The 18,405-nt window shown below is 54.9% G+C and overlaps 2 protein-coding genes and 1 long non-coding RNA gene across 11 annotated transcripts; 1 reads left to right on the top strand and 2 right to left on the bottom strand.

Annotated features, from left to right (window-relative positions):
• Positions 1 to 172: 172 nt before the first annotated feature.
• On the bottom strand, positions 173 to 3,440 carry RARRES2 (retinoic acid receptor responder 2). 2 transcript variants are annotated; one of them, XM_084897721.1, is made up of 6 exons: positions 3,162 to 3,440; positions 2,177 to 2,373; positions 1,839 to 1,943; positions 880 to 975; positions 464 to 585; positions 173 to 283 (listed from the first exon to the last, which is right to left on the bottom strand). In XM_084897721.1, the coding sequence occupies exons 2-5, from the start codon at positions 2,348 to 2,350 to the stop codon at positions 475 to 477; spliced, it is 486 nt and encodes a 161-aa protein (XP_084753847.1). In that variant the 5' UTR covers positions 2,351 to 2,373; positions 3,162 to 3,440; the 3' UTR covers positions 173 to 283; positions 464 to 474. The 2 variants fall into 2 exon arrangements, with proteins under 2 accessions (XP_084753847.1, XP_084753848.1); XM_084897722.1 differs by lacking the exon at positions 3,162 to 3,440 and adding an exon at positions 2,519 to 2,578.
• Positions 3,441 to 9,657: 6,217 nt separating this feature from the next.
• LOC311628704 lies at positions 9,658 to 12,686 on the bottom strand. The gene is made up of 3 exons (XR_014796058.1): positions 12,589 to 12,686; positions 11,260 to 11,502; positions 9,658 to 11,054 (listed from the first exon to the last, which is right to left on the bottom strand). It is a non-coding gene; the product is annotated as an uncharacterized lncRNA (long non-coding RNA).
• Positions 12,616 to 17,971, top strand: REPIN1 (replication initiator 1). Of its 8 annotated transcripts, none has more exons than XM_084896185.1 (3): positions 12,616 to 12,779; positions 13,580 to 13,706; positions 14,985 to 17,971. In XM_084896185.1, exons 1-3 carry the CDS (start codon positions 12,741 to 12,743, stop codon positions 16,724 to 16,726), a joined length of 1,908 nt encoding a protein of 635 aa, XP_084752311.1. In that variant the 5' UTR covers positions 12,616 to 12,740; the 3' UTR covers positions 16,727 to 17,971. The 8 variants fall into 8 exon arrangements, with proteins under 8 accessions (XP_084752311.1, XP_084752312.1, XP_084752316.1 ...); XM_084896186.1 differs by having other exon boundaries at positions 12,634 to 12,779; positions 13,509 to 13,706; XM_084896188.1 differs by lacking the exon at positions 12,616 to 12,779 and adding an exon at positions 12,906 to 13,036 and having other exon boundaries at positions 13,514 to 13,706.
• The last annotated feature ends 434 nt before the right edge of the window (positions 17,972 to 18,405 follow it).

An 18,405-nucleotide genomic window follows, 5' to 3' on the forward strand; every position in this document is an offset into this window, starting at 1 on the left:
TGGGCATGAGTTCCTGGAAGATGATCCCTGCCGCCTCTGGGCTCCTGTGGGAAGGAGGAGCACACACAAGCCCCTCCCCCATTCTGGGTGTTCTGCCTCTCCTCACTCACCACCCCTACCACTCAGCGGAGGAGAGAAGAGTGCACAAAGCAAGTGGAGGAGAGAACACAGCTGTGAGGACATTTTTATTGATTTGGGGTTCATCAGATGTTTTTCCCTGGGCACAGGGGAGTGCTGACTCACTTGTTACATTCCACAGCTGTCCAGAAGACAAGACTGGATTCTACAGGAAAGCAAAACAACATCTGGGTTTGAGGAAGGCTGTTTTGGTGCTGGTCCCAGCTTAAGGAGTTCCTTCCTTCCTTCCTCCTGCAGCCCAGCACCAGCGCCAGCCCTCTCTTCCACCCAGCCCCCACCCAGGGTGTCCCTGCTCCACTGTCCTCCCACCCTCCTGGCTGCCTACCAGTCAGGGCCTCAGCCGGAGCCGGGATGTTGGAGAAAGGCAAATTGTCCCGGGAAGTAGTATCTTCCTTCGCGCCCCTGCTCGATCCTGCTGCACTGGGCCTCCTGTTGCTCCGTGGGTCCCTGCCAGGGCCAGCATAGCTCAGGCCCAGGAGCAGTGACCAGCAGGGCTGTCTGCCTCTGTCCAGTCCACCTAAGGCATACCCCCTCATCTTCCTCCCCCCCTTCCCCATTCTCCTTGACGTTCCTCACCTTTCTTCTCTTCTCGTCCTCGCTCCTCTTCATCCTTCTCATCCTTCCTCACCCCGCTCCACCCCTCCACTCCCTGTCCTGACTCCATCCAGACTTCTGCCTCTCAACCTCCCCCACAGGCCCAGCCACCCCAACCTCTCTGCTTCTTCCTCTGCCCACTCTTACCTGTCGAGACTGCATCTCTGTGGGGCAGTGGACCATCCGCTCCAGGACTTTAAACTCAGGGCTCAGCTTGATGCAGGCCAGGCATTTCCGCTTCCTCTGGGGAGAGGGGCAAGGAGAAGAAAGGGGTGAGGGACGGCCTGTGGCCTCATGAGGGTGGAGGCCGGGGGCTGCCTGCAATGGGGTCCTTTCCCCCGCAGGCCCCAGAGCAAAGGGGCAAGAGTCCCGCAGACCAGCTGGTTTCAGGCGCAGTCCACCCTTGGGTTGCAAATGTCAGAAGTCTAACCATCCTGCAATTTTCAAAACTACGGGACTTTGGCGGATGTAGGCAGGAATCCTCCCCAAGTGACTCTTGCCAGACCCACTCTGCTGCCATCTATTATATTTATTTGGATTTTCTTGTAAGGTTTTATTTGAAGACAAGGATTCTGGCACAGATGCCTGGTATAACCTGCCCCCTCCTTTACCAGATGGTGGAGCTGAGGCCTTCAGTTCAGAGTTGCAAAGCCACAGGGTTGGTGCTTGGCAGAGCTGAGTCTAGAAGCAGGATGCTTGCATTCCCAGCCCAGGGATTCCCCAATAGCAGGTTTTGCCCCCAAGATGGTTGATTACAGTCAAGCCCTGTCATGGATCAGACTCAGCTGGGCCGTCTCAGCTTGAAGATTCACAGAAGACGGAATTCCCCAGCTCTGGGGCCAGACCAACCCACACCCTGGGCTTCTGCCAGTGATCTGAAGCTGGGGAGAGGAACTCGGATGAAATCGCCCTCCATGCCAGTCTACCTCCCCCTCCTGCTTCCTCAGGCCCAGGCCACCCCAGTGTCATAGCCACAGGCTCCACAGAGGGGTCACCAACCTCAGGCTTCTAGCTGGACCTCCAACTAAACCCAACTACATACACCTGCACCCGAGCAAGTGCCCTGTCACACACGTGTGCACACACGTGTGCACATCTCCACTCACCCCATTGGGCTTGACCTTGCACTCAGTTCTCTTCCAGTCCTTCTTCCCGCAGCCTGTCTGCTGGAGCGTAAATTCCAGCCTCACAAAGGTCCCCGCCGGGGAGGGCTGCCGACAGACAGACAGACAGACAGAGGAAGGCCAGCAGCCAGTTGAGCAAGCAGAGCAATTCCTGGAATGTGACCCGTCCCTTCTCCCCACAGTGAAACAGCACGACCCACCCAGCTGGTGGCTGGCCTTTCTCCAGGGAGCTGGGTGCTTACAGAACCCAAGCATTTTAGCACCTGGGTCTCTTGGGGTGAGGCCCTAACCCCCTTCCTCCCAGGGGCCGTGCTGCTAACCTTGTCCATGGCAGTGTCCACACTGGTCTTCTGGAAGGCCCACTGCACACGCGGGTGCTTATGGAAGTCCTCCAGGGCCACCTGCAGGCCCTGCTGCTGGGCTGTTGTGAGCTCGGCCCTGCCCAAGCCCACTGTGCCCAGCCACAGGGCCAGCAGCATCAGCAGCTGCCACATGGCTTCGCCTCAGTCACCTGGTCCTGCAAAGGGCATGCTCTCAGCTCCTCATACCAGCCAGAGAGCCACCACCCCCTGGCCCTGCATGGGGGGTCAGGGAGGGGGGCATGCCTCGCAGAGGGCAAAGGTAGAGGGACAGGACAGGATGTGGCCCTTTGCCTGGATTACCCTGGTATTCCCCTGCCCTGCCTGCCACTGTTCCTTGGATCCAGCTCAGCCTGGGTTTGGCCCTGTCCTGGGTAGATGCTGAGTAGGCTTTTGTCCTAGGCCAACAGCCAGGAAAATACTCCTGTTGCTCCCCCCCCCCCCCCCCCCCCCGGTTCCTGCCAGTTCTCTGTTCCCACTGCCCTAGGTGCCCCTAGAGCCCCTCAGCTTTCTCTCCCCACCCTGGGTCTACTGGCTCCCAGGTCCCAGACTCCGCATATATAACTGCAGGGGAAGAGGGCTCAGAAAGGAGGCCGAACATTTCTGGAAGGATGTAAACACTTGGAGAGCCAAAACCAGGGTGGGACCCAGGAGGATGCTCACCCCTCCCTGCACTGGGGCTGGCGGTGGCCATGGGCCCCGCCCCTAAGCCGAGAAGGGGGTCTGGCCTGGCCCCCCTTGGCTTTCTTCAGACTGACCCTCCCTGGTCTTTTTTCTGAGCCTCCCACATCACCCCGCCCTCAGCCTCAGCTGTTCCTCAAAGCAAGGGCTCCGGACAAGTTGACAAGCTTGGCCCTTGGAGGATTCCCTCTTCCTGCCCCTCTCCTCTCCACCCCTGTCTCGCACCCTCCTTCATCAGCTGCCCCAGCCCGCTCTCCCTCCTCACCTCCTTTTTGGTGCTCGGCGGAGTCTGTTCTAACTTGCCGCCGCGGTGACTCCGGAGCTGTCAGCCTTTTCCCAGAACCCTTGGCCCGCCTCTCGCCCTCCCTCCCTCCCTCCCTCCATCTCCTCCCCCTCCCACTACGGGGCTTTCTCCAGTCCCCAGCTCCGCCCACCCCGTTAGGACTGGCCTCCGGGGCAGTACCCCCGCCAGGGCCTCTCCTTCCCTCCCACCCTTCCGCTGCCCTTTGTCCGTGATCCTGACCGGCGCTCACCCAGGCGGGGCGGGGCGGGGAGCAGGGTGTCCAGGGAGCCTGGGAAGGAGTGAGGTGAGGCCCAGGAGCCCAAGCTCTAGGTCTTGGCACGGAGGATTCTCCTCCCTCTTCTCCTCAGGGTATGGGACTGCTCTGCCCCCCACCCTGCCTCCAGGGAGGGCTGCCCTTTTCTTAGGCCCCTTTGAGTGACACTCATTTCAGGACATTCTCCCCAGAAATACAGACATCCTCAAACCAGATGAGGCCCTGAGGAATCAGAAATCATTCAATCTCCCCCCCCCCGCACCCCCCACCCCGCACCACCAATGCTCTAAAGCAGTGTTTCCCAAACTTCTCTCATGATGAGAATCACCTGGTGGAGCTGTTAAAATACAGATTCCCGAATCCCAACTAAGAAGTGCTAAACTAGAATTTTTGGGAACATATAGGTAAAATGGTAAACTTAGTTGGGATTCAGGAATCTGTATTTTAACAACTCCACCAGGTGATTCTCATCATGAGAGAAGTTTGGAAAACACTGCTCTAAAGCATACACACACACACACACACACACTCAAACACACACATATACACACACATACTAGAGGCCTGGTGCACAAAATTCATGCACAGGTAGGATTCCTAGCGGCTGCCATCTGGGGCCTTCCTTCATTTCGCACTGCCCCCTGGTGGTCAGCACATGTCATAGTAAGTGGTCAAACTGCCGTTCGGTTGAACTCCCAAGGGGACACTTTGCGTATCAGCTACATTTCTGTAGCTGAAGCCACTCAGTGTGTGGTCCTTTGTACTGGCAGCCCTGACAGATGTATACACACACAGAGGAGATCCTCTCTGAAGACCTGGTGCTATGAAAAGCCAAGTTTTTGTCTGTGTGACACACTGATCAGGTGCTTTGTGAGCAAAACGAACATGGTTAAGATGACTAATATTTGCCTTATTGAGAATAAATGTTTAAATCCTATTATTTACCTTAAAAAAAGGTAACAAGATCAGGATGCCATTTTTGACCTTTTAATGTGGCAGAAACTGAAATTTGGATTTCAATAGGTGTGAGGCAGGATAGTAAGAAGCTAGGGAAGGTCATAGAGAAGTGGAATAAGGAAAACCGAGACAAAATAATTAAATAATAACGTGATACCCCCAAAATAATTAAATAAGGCCAAACTATGGTATTTGAGCAATTTACAGTCAGCTAAGGAATCACAAGGTTTTCTATTCCCTAACCAAGGACACTTAGGAACAAATGGTTTTCCCATTCCAGACCATCCTGGGACATCAGGTCCTAGGTCCTGATCCTTCTTCAATTGATGACATTCTTTAAAATTAAACTAACAAAAATTAACCCCTGATCCCTCTATTTTCCCATTAAAAAAATAAATATATATATATTATTAATTTTTTACAGAGAGGAAGAGAGAGGGATAGAGAATTAGAAACATCGATGAAAGAGCATCATCGATCATCTGCCTCTTGCACACCCCGTACTGGGGATGTGCCTGCAACCAAGGTACATGCCCTTGACTGGAATCGAGCCTGGGACCTTTTAGTCTGCAGGCCGACGCTCTATCCACTGAGCCAAACCGGTTTCAGCAATATATGCCCATTTTTTTTTTTTTTAAAGAAGTTAATTTTAGAGAGAGGAAGGGGGAGAGAACATGGATCGGGAATTGAACTGGCCCCCTTTTGGAGTGCAGGATGATGTTCCAACCCACAGAGCCACCCTGGCCAGGGCTCTATACACACATTTTGATTGGTTAACTTTTTATTTATTTATTTATTAAATAAATATATTTTATTGATTTTTTACAGAGAGAAAGGGAGAGAGATAGAGAGCTAGAGATGTCGATGAGAGAGAAACATCGATCAGCTGCCTCTTGCACACCCCCTACTGGGGATGTGCCCGCAACCAAGGTACATGCCCTTGACCGGAATCGAACCTGGGACCTTTCAGTCTGCAGACCGATGCTCTACCGCTGAGCCAGACCAGTTTCGGCAATTAATTAACTTTTTAAAGGACACACCTGAAACGCTAATAAATATTCTGTTAAGATCCTCCCCTGAGACTCCCATTGGAATTCCATCCAGCCAAAAAATATAAAAAGCCTCAAGACAAAGGACTCACTGTTTGCGCTCACTAAAGCACACCCACACCTTGTATCTCTGCTGTTTTTCTCTTAAACTCTCAGGGATCCCAGGATACTTGCAACTAGGGGAGCAGTGGGCAGTGGCAACTTGTCTGGGCTTACCCCCCGAACCTGTCTTTAAGGCCCCCTTTTTCTCTGACTTCCCAGTGAGCTCATTTCTTTAACTGTGGCTTTTATTTCTTAGAGAGCCAAAGCAGCCCAGCCTAGGCTCTCTCCCATCGCTTTTTCTATCTTAAGCCCTTCCTTTGTTTCACTGTCCCCAGCTTTATAAACATACTCTCTACATCACCTGGACTCGTGCTGGGAAATCTCGTCTACACGAAGTCAAGAACCCACACACTGACAGTGGGCCCGAGGCAGACCCACTCCAGGCCCAGACTCCGCCTGGTAACAGATGCACCTTAACAATTACATAACGTAATATTTACATTTTAGGATTTGTGCTCTTTCAAGAAAATTCCGCAAACTAACCAAAGGCACTTTCAATTTATTAAATACATTTAAGAAGTCACTTTCATGAGTGAAAAATATTTTCCCAAATCAAAGTGACCAGGAGGCAAATAACTAAGCTGAAAGTCTCGCAGACCCACGAGCTCCTCAAATCTCACTCAAAGACTTACCACTAGAGGGAAACAGTGAGCAGGAGCTAGGTCCTTGAAACTTAGGAATTCTCCGAGGCTGTGGAATTATTTTTCTTACATACTTGTGGTCACCTGTGAACATTTTTTGACTTCTGGCTTAACCCTAAGAACTTCTCTTTACTGCATCTGACTGGTAAGTCATGCCAACTTGTTGCAGCGGTTTTACACCTAAATGCATGCTTGTGAGAGCTGGGAACCAGCAAAGGCTTGGATAATGAGCGGCACCTCTGCCAGTGGAAGAAGGCACTGAGGGCAGGTGGTTTTTTTTTGTTTTTTTGTTTTTTTTAATATATTTTATTGATTTTTTACAGAGAGGAAGAGAGAGGGATAGAGAGTTAGAAATATCAATGAGAAAGAAACATCCATCAGCTGCCTCTTGCACACCCCCTACTGGGGATGTGCCCACAACCAAGATACATGCCCTTGACCGGAATTGAACCCAGGACCTTTCAGTCCGAAGGCCAACACTCTATCCACTGAGTCAAACCGGTTTTGGCAGTGAGGGCAGTTTAGATGCTTAGGAAATGAAACATTTTTCAAGCTTCAAAAAATTTTAATTTTACTTAGTATATTATTTATTGGATGTAGTACTGCTATAGACTGTTATTATGTAGTCAACATGCTATATTGTTGGAATTTAGAATGACATCCACAAAATCAACCATAAATACTGTGAAGAGAAAACTCATTTGTAATACATTGGAAGTTAACCAGTCCTGGGAATATTGAGACTTCTCTGGCCAACTCTGAAGGCAAACAAATTTAACTGTGACCCAGGTTTGGTCTTAAACCTGTTAGAAGGCACTGAGCAAAGGCCAGGTTCACACTCTGATTCCTCCAAGGCATCAAGCGGTTTTACTGGAGAGGAGTCTGGGTAGGAACGAGCCAAGGTTAGAGACAGCATTTTTGTTGGTGGTGAACGCGGACAGATGGCTTCGCAACAACAGCCCACGCCACTCACAGGAAACAAGACACTTGAAAATATACCTGCTTCTGCTAAACTATGAGGACGGCAGAAATTCTGTCTAGAATTTCCTTGTGTTTCCAAATCAAGCTTGGTGTTTAGTAGATTTTATAAAACTTTTTAAAAAATTTTTTAATTAAAAAATTTTTTAAAAATTGATTTTGTACAGAGAGGAAGGGAGAGAGATAGAGAGCTAGAAACATCGATGAGAGAGAGTCATCGATCAGCTGCCTCTTGCACACCCCCTACTGGGGATATGCCCACAACCAAGGTACATGCCCTTGACCGGAATCGAACCCGGGTCCCTTCAGTCCCCAAGCCGACGCTCTATCCATTGAGCCAAACTGGTCTTGGCTGTTTAGTAGATTTTAAACCATGAACAGTTAGTTACACACTGGCTTCTAAATTCATCTTTTTAATTAAGTTGAAAAGATATAATTTGATCCCAGTCTGGAGTTGAACAAGACATAGCATTGTAATAATAGATGGGACTTAACCTTAAAAGGGTATAAATGTAGATTTCTAGGTAAAGTCAAGCACTTTCTTTCCTGACTGAGACACCAGGAGGATTTGTTCCAGCCTTTTCTCGCCATGTCTGCTCCTAAGACCAAACCACCACGGGTGGTAAACGCCATTGCCAGGGAGGAGCCACGGGTTCCCTAAAGGATCCTGCCTTCCAGTGATTCTGGAATAGGGTTCCAGGTGAAAGAATATGTTTAAGGCACTGCCTCCAACAATGAGTCCTTCAAATGGGAGAGTTATAGACTCAGATTTCCTTTTGAGCCAAAACCTGTTTGGCTCAGTGGATAGAGCGTCGGCCTGCAGACTGAAAGGTCCCAGGTTCGATTCAGGTCAAGGGCATGTACCTTGGTTGTGGGCACATCCCCAGTAGGGGGTGTGCAGGAGGCAGCTGATGGATGTTTCTTTCTCATGGATGTTTCTAACTCTCTATCCTTCTCCCTCTCCCTTCCTCTCTGTAAAAAATCAATAAAATATATATTAAAAATTTTTTTTTTTTCTTTTGAAGATACAGAGACAGTAAGGCATCAAACAGAATGTCAAATTACAGCGGGAAGATTAGGGAGAGGTGGGGGAGATAAGAGATCATCCGAAAGACTTGTGTGCATGTATATAAGCATAACCAATGGACGCAAAACTCTGGGGGGTGGGGGCATGCATGGGAGTGAGGGGGGGGCAATGGTAAGATATGCACACATATAATCCCTTAATAAAAAAATGAAAAAAAAATTTTTCTTTTGTTTCTTGCTCTTCACCTCGTTCACACACTGATATGAACTAGCAGTTCTGCGGGGCTCCCAACACCGGCTCAAGCAGCAGTAGCCAAAGGAGAGAGTATGAGGTGGACACTTGGGCTCAGGCTGCTTCTTAGGCAGCTTCGTGTGGTCTCACCAAATTCACTTAACCACGGGGTCAAGCTCTTTCCTCCTCACTCATTTGGTCCACAAACACTGGGGACCCACCACGGGCTGACACCTTTCCAGGGCCTGGCTAGATGGTGGTTAAAAAGACAGGACGACCCCTGCCTTTGTGTGACTTAGGTTGTGGTAGTCAACTAGACAAAAGACATCTAAACGAATAAATGCCTAAATAATTTCAAGTAGGTGATAACTGCTAAGAACCATAAGACCAAGTAGGAGGGGGCTTGAAGATGACGGGGCAGGAGTGGGTGGTGGGCTTGTCTGTGTTCTAATCCTTAGAACCTGTGAATGTTATATGGCAACAGGGATTGCAGATGTATTTCACTAAGAATTTTGGGATGGGGAGATTATGCTGGGAAAAGAGAATTAAAACCCAAAATTGCCTACCCAACCAAGAAAGTTCCCCACAAACATAGAAGAGAAAAAACCCCCCAAAACCCACAGTTTTATTATTGAATAATCATCACACCAGAATGAGATGGACATCACAGGAAGTCCACCAGGAGATTGCAAAGACAGGAAGAAATCTCACCTGTTACACAGCCCAGCAGGTACAATCTGTTACACACATGTTCTCCAGGCACACCGTCACCAGTCCTCCAGGGAGAGGACCTGACCTTTTGTTACAGAGTTCATCCTAGATTCACCTGGGAATGGGGGTGTTTGTTGACTGCCTTTATCCAGAGGAAGAACACACTTCTCATATCTTTAAGGCAGGAGGTAGTATTGCAGCTTGCAGGCAGGTGTCCACCCAGGTTAGGGTCCCAGCCTCCCATGGGGCCTGGGAGACAAGCCCTGTCTCCCTTGATATTTACATTTCAAAGAGATGGCTTCCAGGTCCCAGAGAGAGACACTCCTGGGTTGTAAAGCTGACACGAGGCTTGTGTATACATACATCTCAAAGAGACAGAGGAAAATTCACAATGACAAGTATTCTAAGGGAAGGGTGGTGGCTGTGGGGAAAGTCTCTCCCCTTTTTGCACCAGGAATGCAAACTTGTCTTTCTGTTTTTGTTTTTAAAAAAAATATATTTTATTGATTTTATACAGAGATGAAGGGAGAGATATAGTTAGAAACATCCATCAGCTGCCTCTTGCACACCCCCTGCTGGGGATGTGCCCGCAACCAAGGTACATGCCCTTGACTGGAATAAAACCTGGGACCTCTCAGTCCGCAGGCCAACTCTCTATCCACTGAGCCAAACTGGTTTCTGCGTCTTTCTTAGTTTTAACTTGCCCTTACAACTGTCCTGGATGATCTGGGCAGGTCCTGGACGTAAGGGTCCTGATAAGAGGGAGGCAGCGGGAGATCTGACCACAGCAGAGACAATTCTCTGAAGAGGGAGAAGGGTGCCAAGGCATCCACGGAATGCGATTCTCGAGGCTAGAAAACAGTCTCCTCTGTGAGAGCCCCCAGAGGAACAGAGGCCCTGCCGACACCTTGCTTCAGGCCCAGTGAAATGGACTTCGGATGTCTGAGTTCTGGAACTGCCAGGGAATCAATGTGTGTCGTCTTAAGTGACCACGTTTGGGGAAATTTGTCACAGTGGCCACGGGAATGAGTAGATGAGTACACAGGTGGGAGGGACATGGTTTGAGAACAGAGGATATTTGGACTCCCGCCTGAATAGAGTGAAAGATTGACCCTATAATGTTCTGGTGGAAGAGTGTCCTAGGCAGACAGAACAGCAACTCCAAAGGCCCTAGTGGAGGCATAAGTTGTTGAGGCTGGGACAGTGCCCACCGGGACCCCGAGGGCACGGAGCTACAGCGGTAGGCATGGTCAGACCCGATAGAGCCTGAGAGGCTGTGGCTGTGGTTTGTGATGTTTTAAAAATGGGACGTAAGTCACCTGATCTATGCTTAAAAGGGTTAATCTGGTCTGGGAGACGGAGCCCGGGCAGCTGTGCAGGGGCCAGGTGGGGGCAGTGGATGTGGGGAGAGGTGAAAAGTGGTGAGCAGGGCCTCCCAACCCTGGTGCTGCCATAGGAAATCTGAGATCCCTACTTGGTTTCCTTTGGACCAATTAAGTTCTTTTTCTTTCAGAAAAAACAGACTCCTGGAACTATTAGATCTGCGGCAGACAGTGCCCGGTGCTGCAGAGTTAGGCTGACATTTGATCCCAGTCGAGGGCTGCTTTTATGAGGTCCATCCTTGCCAGGCACTGTGTGTATTGTGCCTCTAAGGATATTCTTAGAACGGCAGCAGCAGAAGCACACTGATCTGTTCCTGAAGAGTTTCCACATGATCCAGCGAGACTGCTCTCACCTGAGATGCTGGCCTTGGGCAGTCAGGGCCTTGCTCAGGGTGAGCCTGGGTGGCCGCCTCTCCAGGTCCCCTTGCTGAGAGGGCTCTAGGAATGGAGGCCCTCCCAGCAGATGCGGCCTCCACCAAGGTGAACGTGGTCACCTGTGCTTCCTTCCTCCTTCCCACACTGCCTGAAAAACATACGGAAGAAGCTCAGTGAGTTTCCCAATCTGCCTTCAGGATGCTGTCTGCGGCAGGAATTGACAATAAAGTAAGTTCCGTTAGAATAAAGTTTTCCTCTCTTCTCTCTGTTCCCTAGTCTCCTCTACTTCTCAACAGCCATCCATTCAGAAATTGTCAACGAGCATATGGTTTTATTTCACTTTAAGTACTAACCCAAGAGACGTGGCCTCCGCTAATCCAGGGTTATAGGGCATTGTGGAAAAACAGCGCGGACCCTTCTGCCTGGCTCACGATCAGGCCAGCACCTGGCGCCATGGCAGATGGTGCACACTGAATAAATATTTGTTGGATGTATGAACGGGGCCTGAAACCGTCTGTTCCCAATAGGTGGATGGAGTTCTCCCTCTTGCAGACACAGAGCTGCTTCTAAATAATACTTGGACATCTTCACAGAGCCTGGAGACATGAAAGACAAATTTATATAATGACACAGAAAGACAGAAAAATCTGAACAACTTATTTGTCCATTTATGCTGACATTAAGAATCACGTTATAGAATGGGGGGGGGGGGCGGGAATTCATAGCAGGGTTATGTATAAAGGGCAGAATACATCTTTCCAAAAGCATTATCCCAATTACTAGTATGTCCCGTATGCATAGATAAGCACAGAAAAGCATTGGAGGTGGACACATACCAAAATAGTAAATGTAATTCACTCTAGTATGAGAGATTTTTATACATTTTGTTTCCTATTTATGGAATAGACTTTTAAAGTGTTTAAGCTACTGGTACAATTTTTTTTAAAAAAAGGCCTTTGTTGGAAAGCGTGAGACTGGAGGAGCCTGGGAAACTCAGGAAGCGTGTTGTTTGGAAAGCCAAGGCCACCTGCTAGCGGGTGAGTCACGGCGGCGCAGGCTCGCACCTGCCTCAGCGCTCGCCGACCTGCCGCCGCGCGTTTCCAAGCGGAATGGCCCGGAGCGCGAGCGGCCCCGGCCCCGCGGCCACGGGCGACGCCACTCCGCTCTGTGCCCATCGCTGGAGAAGAGGGCATCCCTCTTTCAGAGTTCGCGCCACCAGGCGCTTTCTGTCTCCGCTTCGGAACAGACTCTTGGGGGGCTGTCAGCGCGGCTCAGACCCCTGGGAGGTGCCGCAGCCCAGGCCAAGGTCAAGGCGGCGGAGAGTGAAGGGCGTGGCGGGGGAGGCGGAGAGGGGTGCCCTCTGGAAAGGCCCGGGGGCCTGGCGCTGCAGGAAGCCCACGGGTCCGGCTGAAGGACAGGTCCGGCCGCGCGGGCGCCCCGGGCCGCGCGCCCTCCGTGGGGACAAAGGGTCGGAGGGAACTTGCGCCGGGCCCGCTCCGGGATCGCCGGGCTGCGGTCGCCACGGCAACGGAGCCGGGCCCTGGGCGGCCTCCCCAGCCGGGCCGCGAGGGGGCGCGCTGGGGGCGGCGATGGCCCCGCTCCGCGGGCAGCGCTGCCCGTCCGGACCCGCTCCTCCTCCCTCCTCCCTCCGCCGCGGCCGCCGGCCGGAGCCCGAGACTGACCCTCGGCAGCCTCTGTAGTCACGTGGCGCTGGGAACCGGCGGGGGTGGAGGGGGGCTGAGCACGGCCTGGCGGCGGTGAACCCGGACCAGCTGCTGTCGCCGCGGCGGGCGGGGGGAGCGAGCGCGGCGGCCGGCGCCGGCGATCGGGCCTCATGGACGCGCAGCGCGCCGCCGCCCTCCCGGCGGGAGAGGTTCGTCCCGGGCCGGGCGCGGGCTCCGCGCGGGCCGCGGCGGGGGCGGCCCAGCCTGCCGGGCGCGTGACCGTGCGCGCGCCGTGCGGGGGGCACCGGCCGACCGAAGCGGGGGGTGCAGGGGGGTGCAGGGGGGGGGCCTGCGCACCTGCGCCCCGAGGTGCTCTCTGCGCGGGGATCCAGAGGGCCCGCCCGGGGAGTGCGGAGCTGGGGGACGGGGACATGCAAGGATCCCCAGCGCGGGTGGGTGCAGGTGGGTGTAGGGTGCCCACGGCCCTCTGCCCCCCAGGACGCGCCCCGAGGGGCTGCTGACCGGCCGCGGCCACCGGCTCGCCAGCGCGGCCCCTGGGAGACGGGCCTGGAATTCCCGTTGGGAGGAGGGCGTGGGGGAGGGGAGCAGCGGGGATCCCAGAGTTGCTGCGGGGAGTCCGGCCAGAGAGGCCGTCAGTCGGCGCGGAGAACTGGTGCTGTGACCTTACCCGTGGAGGACGTGACCCCCAAACGCGGCTGTGTGCTTCCTTGGTGCGGGGGACACATTTATTTCCTAATGTCGTAGCCGTTAAGGTCACTATGCCGGCCTGGTGTGTGTGTGTGTGTGTGTGTGTGGGGGGGGGACGGGGACTTGGGTGGGGGAGGGGGCTGTGGCTGGCGAGGACACAAAGATGACCGCCCTGGCGGGGCGGAGCGGAGCGCAGAGCCTCATGCTTGTTTTCTCTCCCCTCCCCACAGGTAAGGCTGGCCTCTCTGCAGCCAGAGGCCTGAGCTCTGCCATGGGGGTAGGGGTGTCCTTGCTCCTGCAGTTTTCTCTGACATCCGGGGGCTACGGGAGTGCGGGCCGAAGCAGGCGCCTCAGCCGCAGAAGCATCCCCAGGAGCACCCCCGCCAGGAGCTGGGAAAAGACTCATCTCCAGCCCCACAGTCTCCAGGGTAGAGTCCGGCCTTCTTTACTGGGTTCCAGTCCACTGCACAGCCCCGGTGCTCAGGCCCCCCATCCCTGGGAGGAAGGGTGCCTGTGGGGAAGGATCCCAGGCCCATATCCTGGAGCCCTCCCTGCCGCTGGGAATGAGTCATGTCTGTGATCCTCTGAGGAGTGCGGACTCCGGGGAATTTATTATAGGAGGATGTGTCAGGAGCTTTAGAGCAGGGAAGGGAGGCTGTCCTGCAGGAATCTGGGCTCCCTGGCATTTTGGAGTTACTGAAAATGGGGCAGCTCTCGCCGGGGTTGGGACAGAACTAGACACAATCTCTTTTCTCCTCCCCTGCTCTTGCCCCAATAATCCCTCCCACCCACGGAGGCAGCAGTGCCAGGGCCCGAGGTCCCTGAGGGGAGCAGGTTGTGAGTGTTCCTTGGGTTTGGGAGAGCTTTCCTTCCTGCAAAGTTCTAATCGTGCATGTGGGTGGCGGGGGGCAGGTGGGCAGACTGTGGGCACAGTCTGGACAGGCGGTGGCCTGGCCTCTTGCTGAGAGTAGCATCCAGCTCCCCTCTGTTCCCAGCAGCGCTGTTCTCACTCCCTCTCCCCCTCTCCTGGCTTCTCCCCTGAGAGACTGAGCTAGGGAGGCGGAAAAAGCCTTTCTTGTGCTGTGATTAATATCAGGGGGAAGATAATAGGAATGAAAGGTTCTAGCAGTTTCTGTGAGAGCATTACAAACCCGGGGTTTAAGAGGAAAGAACGCTGGCCTGGGAGTTTAGACCTGTCCCCTCACCCTGGTTCTGTTGTTGGTTTACTGTGCCCTCTCAGGCCAGTCTTATCACCTTTTATGCCTCGGGGTTGCTATCCAACAGAGAGCCTAATGTTTGCTCATCCAGCCTCACGGAGTTGCTGGGAAGCTGTTGTGGCAACAGGAAGTAGGAGGGCCGGGAGAGGGCAGCAGGGTCGCTTTTGGGAAAAGCACGAAGCACCGCCGAGGGCGGCGATATGCTTTCTGGAGAGGCAGGAGTGCCTGTGCAGCCAGTATGGAGTGTTTACTCCACGCCAGGCTCATGGCGGCCATGGGGGATTCTAAGAAGTGTCAGGGTCAATAAAGACTCATGACAAATACACTTGAACTGTGTCTGGAAGCCCACGGTTGAACTCCTATAGAAGAGTAGCCTAGATTCCAGGGCTCTAGGGGTCCAGAGCGGGGAGCTCCCTCTGCTGGGGTGGCGGGGAGGAGTGGGGGCAGGGCGAGTGGACCTCTCGTGTGACTGTGCCTTTCCGCCCACAGCAGAGGAAGGACCGATGCTGGAGCGACGCTGCCGGGGCCCCCTGGCCATGGGCTCGGCCCAGCCCCAGCTCCTTTTGGGGCCCTCCCCGGAGCCGTCCCAGACCCTGGAGAAGGAGCCCCACGGGCTGAGGTTACAAGGTGCCTCGGTGGCCCAGCCAGGCAGCCAGGCTCCAGGTCGGGTCCACCGCTGTGCCCACTGTCGCAGGCACTTCCCCGGCTGGGTGGCCCTGTGGCTGCATGCCCGACACTGCCAGGCCCGGCTGCCCCTGGCCTGCCCGGAATGTGGCCGTCGCTACCGACACGCCCCCTTCTTGGCACTGCACTGCCAGGTCCATGCGGCCGCCACTCCAGACCTGGGCTTCTCCTGCCACCTCTGCAAGCGGAGCTTCCGAGGCTGGGTGGCCCTGGTACTGCACCTGCGGGCCCACTCGGCTGCCAAGCGGCCCAACGCCTGCCCCGAGTGTGAGAGACGCTTCTGGCGACGAAAGCAGCTTCGAGTGCATCTGCGGCGGCGCCATCGCCCCACCCCCGAGGCCCGGCCCTTCATATGCGGCAATTGTGGCAGGAGCTTCGCCCAGTGGGACCAGCTCGTCGCTCACAAACGGGTACACGTAGCCGAGGCCCTGGAGGAGGCAGCAGCCAAGGCTCTTGGGCCTCGGCCCAGGGGCCGCCCGGCAGTGACCGCCCCCCGGCCCGGGGGGGACGCGGTGGACCGCCCCTTCCAGTGCGCCTGCTGTGGCAAGCGCTTCCGGCACAAACCCAACCTGATTGCCCACCGCCGCGTGCACACGGGCGAGCGGCCCCACCAGTGCCCCGAGTGTGGGAAGCGCTTCACCAACAAGCCCTACCTGACCTCACACCGGCGCATCCACACCGGCGAGAAGCCCTACCCGTGCACCGAGTGCGGGCGCCGCTTCCGCCACAAACCCAACCTCCTGTCGCACAGCAAGATCCACCGGCGGTCCGAGGGGTCCGCCCAGGGCGCCGCCAGCACCGCGGGCCCCCGGCTTCCAGCCGCGCCCCCGGAATCCTCAGCAGAGCCCGCCCCGGAGGCTCCCCTGAGACCTGCCCCGGCGCCCGTCCGGGAGCCTGCCCCCGAGCCCCTGCCGGAGGCCCCCGGAGAGGGCCCCCGGGACCAGGCGGAGGGGCCCCCGTCTCTCTACAGCTGCGAGGACTGCGGCAGGAGCTTCCGGCTGGAGCGGTTCCTGCGGGCCCACCAGCGGCAGCACACGGGGGAGCGGCCCTTCGTCTGCCCCGAGTGCGGGAAGGACTTCGGCAAGAAGACCCACCTGGTGGCCCACTCGCGGGTCCACTCCGGGGAGCGGCCCTTCGCCTGCGAGGAGTGCGGGCGCCGCTTCTCCCAGGGGAGCCACCTGGCCGCCCACCGGCGCGACCACGCGCCCGAGCGGCCCTTCGTGTGCCCGGACTGCGGCAAGGCTTTCCGCCACAAGCCCTACCTGGCCGCGCACCGGCGCATCCACACGGGCGAGAAGCCCTACGTGTGCCCCGACTGCGGCAAAGCCTTCAGCCAGAAGTCCAACCTGGTGTCCCACCGGCGCATCCACACCGGCGAGCGCCCCTACGCCTGCCCCGACTGCGACAGGAGCTTCAGCCAGAAGTCCAACCTCATCACCCACCGCAAGAGCCACATCCGGGACGGCGCCTTCTGCTGTGCCATCTGTGGTCAGACCTTCGACGACGAGGAGAAGCTCCTGACCCACCAGAAGAAGCATGACGTCTGAGGGCAGGGCGGCGCGCACGAGGGAGTGACGCAGTGGGGCCGCGGGGCCCGTGCTGCTGTGGGTGTAGCGCGGGCTGGAGGGGCAGGCCCCGTTGCAGAGCGAGGTTAGCCCCACACCTTAGGCCAGGGAGCCATGCCGGGCACAGGGACCCGGCCTCCCGCGGGCGTTTGCCACGGTTCCCTCCTCGCTGTCCTGCACCCTGGAAAAGTAGCAATAGCACCTGTGCCCACCCCGTAGTGTCTGTCCTCCGCTGGAGGGGCTGCTGGTGGGCAGGATGGCCCTTCTCTGGTGGTAACGCCTTAATGTCCCTGCCTTTGATTTTGAGCTTCAGCTTGTTTTTGGAAGTAGGTGTGGTAGTCCTTAGTAAAGAGCACTTGGGAAGCAAAGCGGACGAGCTGGATGTAGCTGGGGAACCTGTTGGCCTTGTTGGGCAGCCCTGGGAGGTGAAGCCAAGCTGCTCTGACCTGTCCCTCTGCTGCCCTCCCACCTGCCCGTGCATTGGTACCCATCTCATCTGGGAGAGACCCATCTGCTGTTAGTCTGGCTTCCCCTTCCTCCCTAAAGGTCAGTTCTGGGTTCTGCACATGTCACCCCATTTGATTTAAAAATAAAAATAAAAAAATATGTTTTTTTAAATTGATTTCAGAGAGGAATGGAGAGAGAGAGAGAAGCATCAGTGATGAGAGAGAATCATGGATTGGCTGATTCCTGCATACCCCCTACTGGGGATGGAGCCTGCAACCTGGGCATGTGTCCTGACCTGGAATCTAACCACGACCTTCTGGTTCATAGGTCAACACTCATTCACTGAGCCACACCAGCCAGGCCCCATCCGACTCTCTATCCACCGCCCTCCCCGTGCTTAGAGCACCCCCTGGCTGTCAGCAGTCCTGTGTCCAGGGTTTTGTCAACACCCCAGTCATCTTTCACACCTTCCGGGACCCCACATGTTGTAGGATTGCCCAGCTGATTTCGGGGGGAGATAGGGGTGCGTTTTCTTTTCAGCATTTCTAGTGTCTAGATGCCTAGCCTCCGCTTGAACACTTAGGTGACAGGGAGTCCCCGCCTCCTGAGGCCCTGGTTCTATTGTAGGAAAGTTCTAATTGTTAGAAGTTATTCCTTATAATGAATGAAATCTGCTTTCTTATAATCTCTACCTATCGGGCCTTGTTCTATTCTCTGGAACTAAACGGAACTACCACCCTCCTTTTCAAATTAGAGAATAAAGATTTGGTTTTAGCACTGGTGGCTGAGAAGTGTTCCTTTCTCCCTGCAGTTGTGGTGTTGGAAGGAGGAGGGGTTGCTGTGTGGAGGGGAAGAGTTTGGTAGCAGGCCAAGTGCCCCGACGTGGGCCCCTCTGTCCCTGCTTGAGCTCCCCTTCCCCAGAGAACTTCAACGCTTCATATTGGTTTATAGGGTTATGGGGCCACTTAGAAGCCTGTGTAGTTGATGGTGGCAGATTAGCTTTCAGAACCTGGGGGCATTGTGTCAAGAAAGCCTCACCTAAATGTGTCTAAGAGAGCTGAGGGCTTCAGGGGAAGGGAGCAGTGCTTTATGGAGGGGGCGTGGGTGGGTGGGGGGAGTATCAGGAAAGTAGGTAGATGGGATAATCGTTAGGGAGCAGGAGACAGGTCCTTAGGCATCTAGGGTTATTGGGGGGGGGGGGGTGGAGGTGTCAG

Source organism: Pipistrellus hanaki, assembly GCF_964339955.1.
Source record: "Pipistrellus hanaki genome assembly, chromosome: 10".
Taxonomy (NCBI): domain Eukaryota; kingdom Metazoa; phylum Chordata; class Mammalia; order Chiroptera; family Vespertilionidae; genus Pipistrellus; species Pipistrellus hanaki.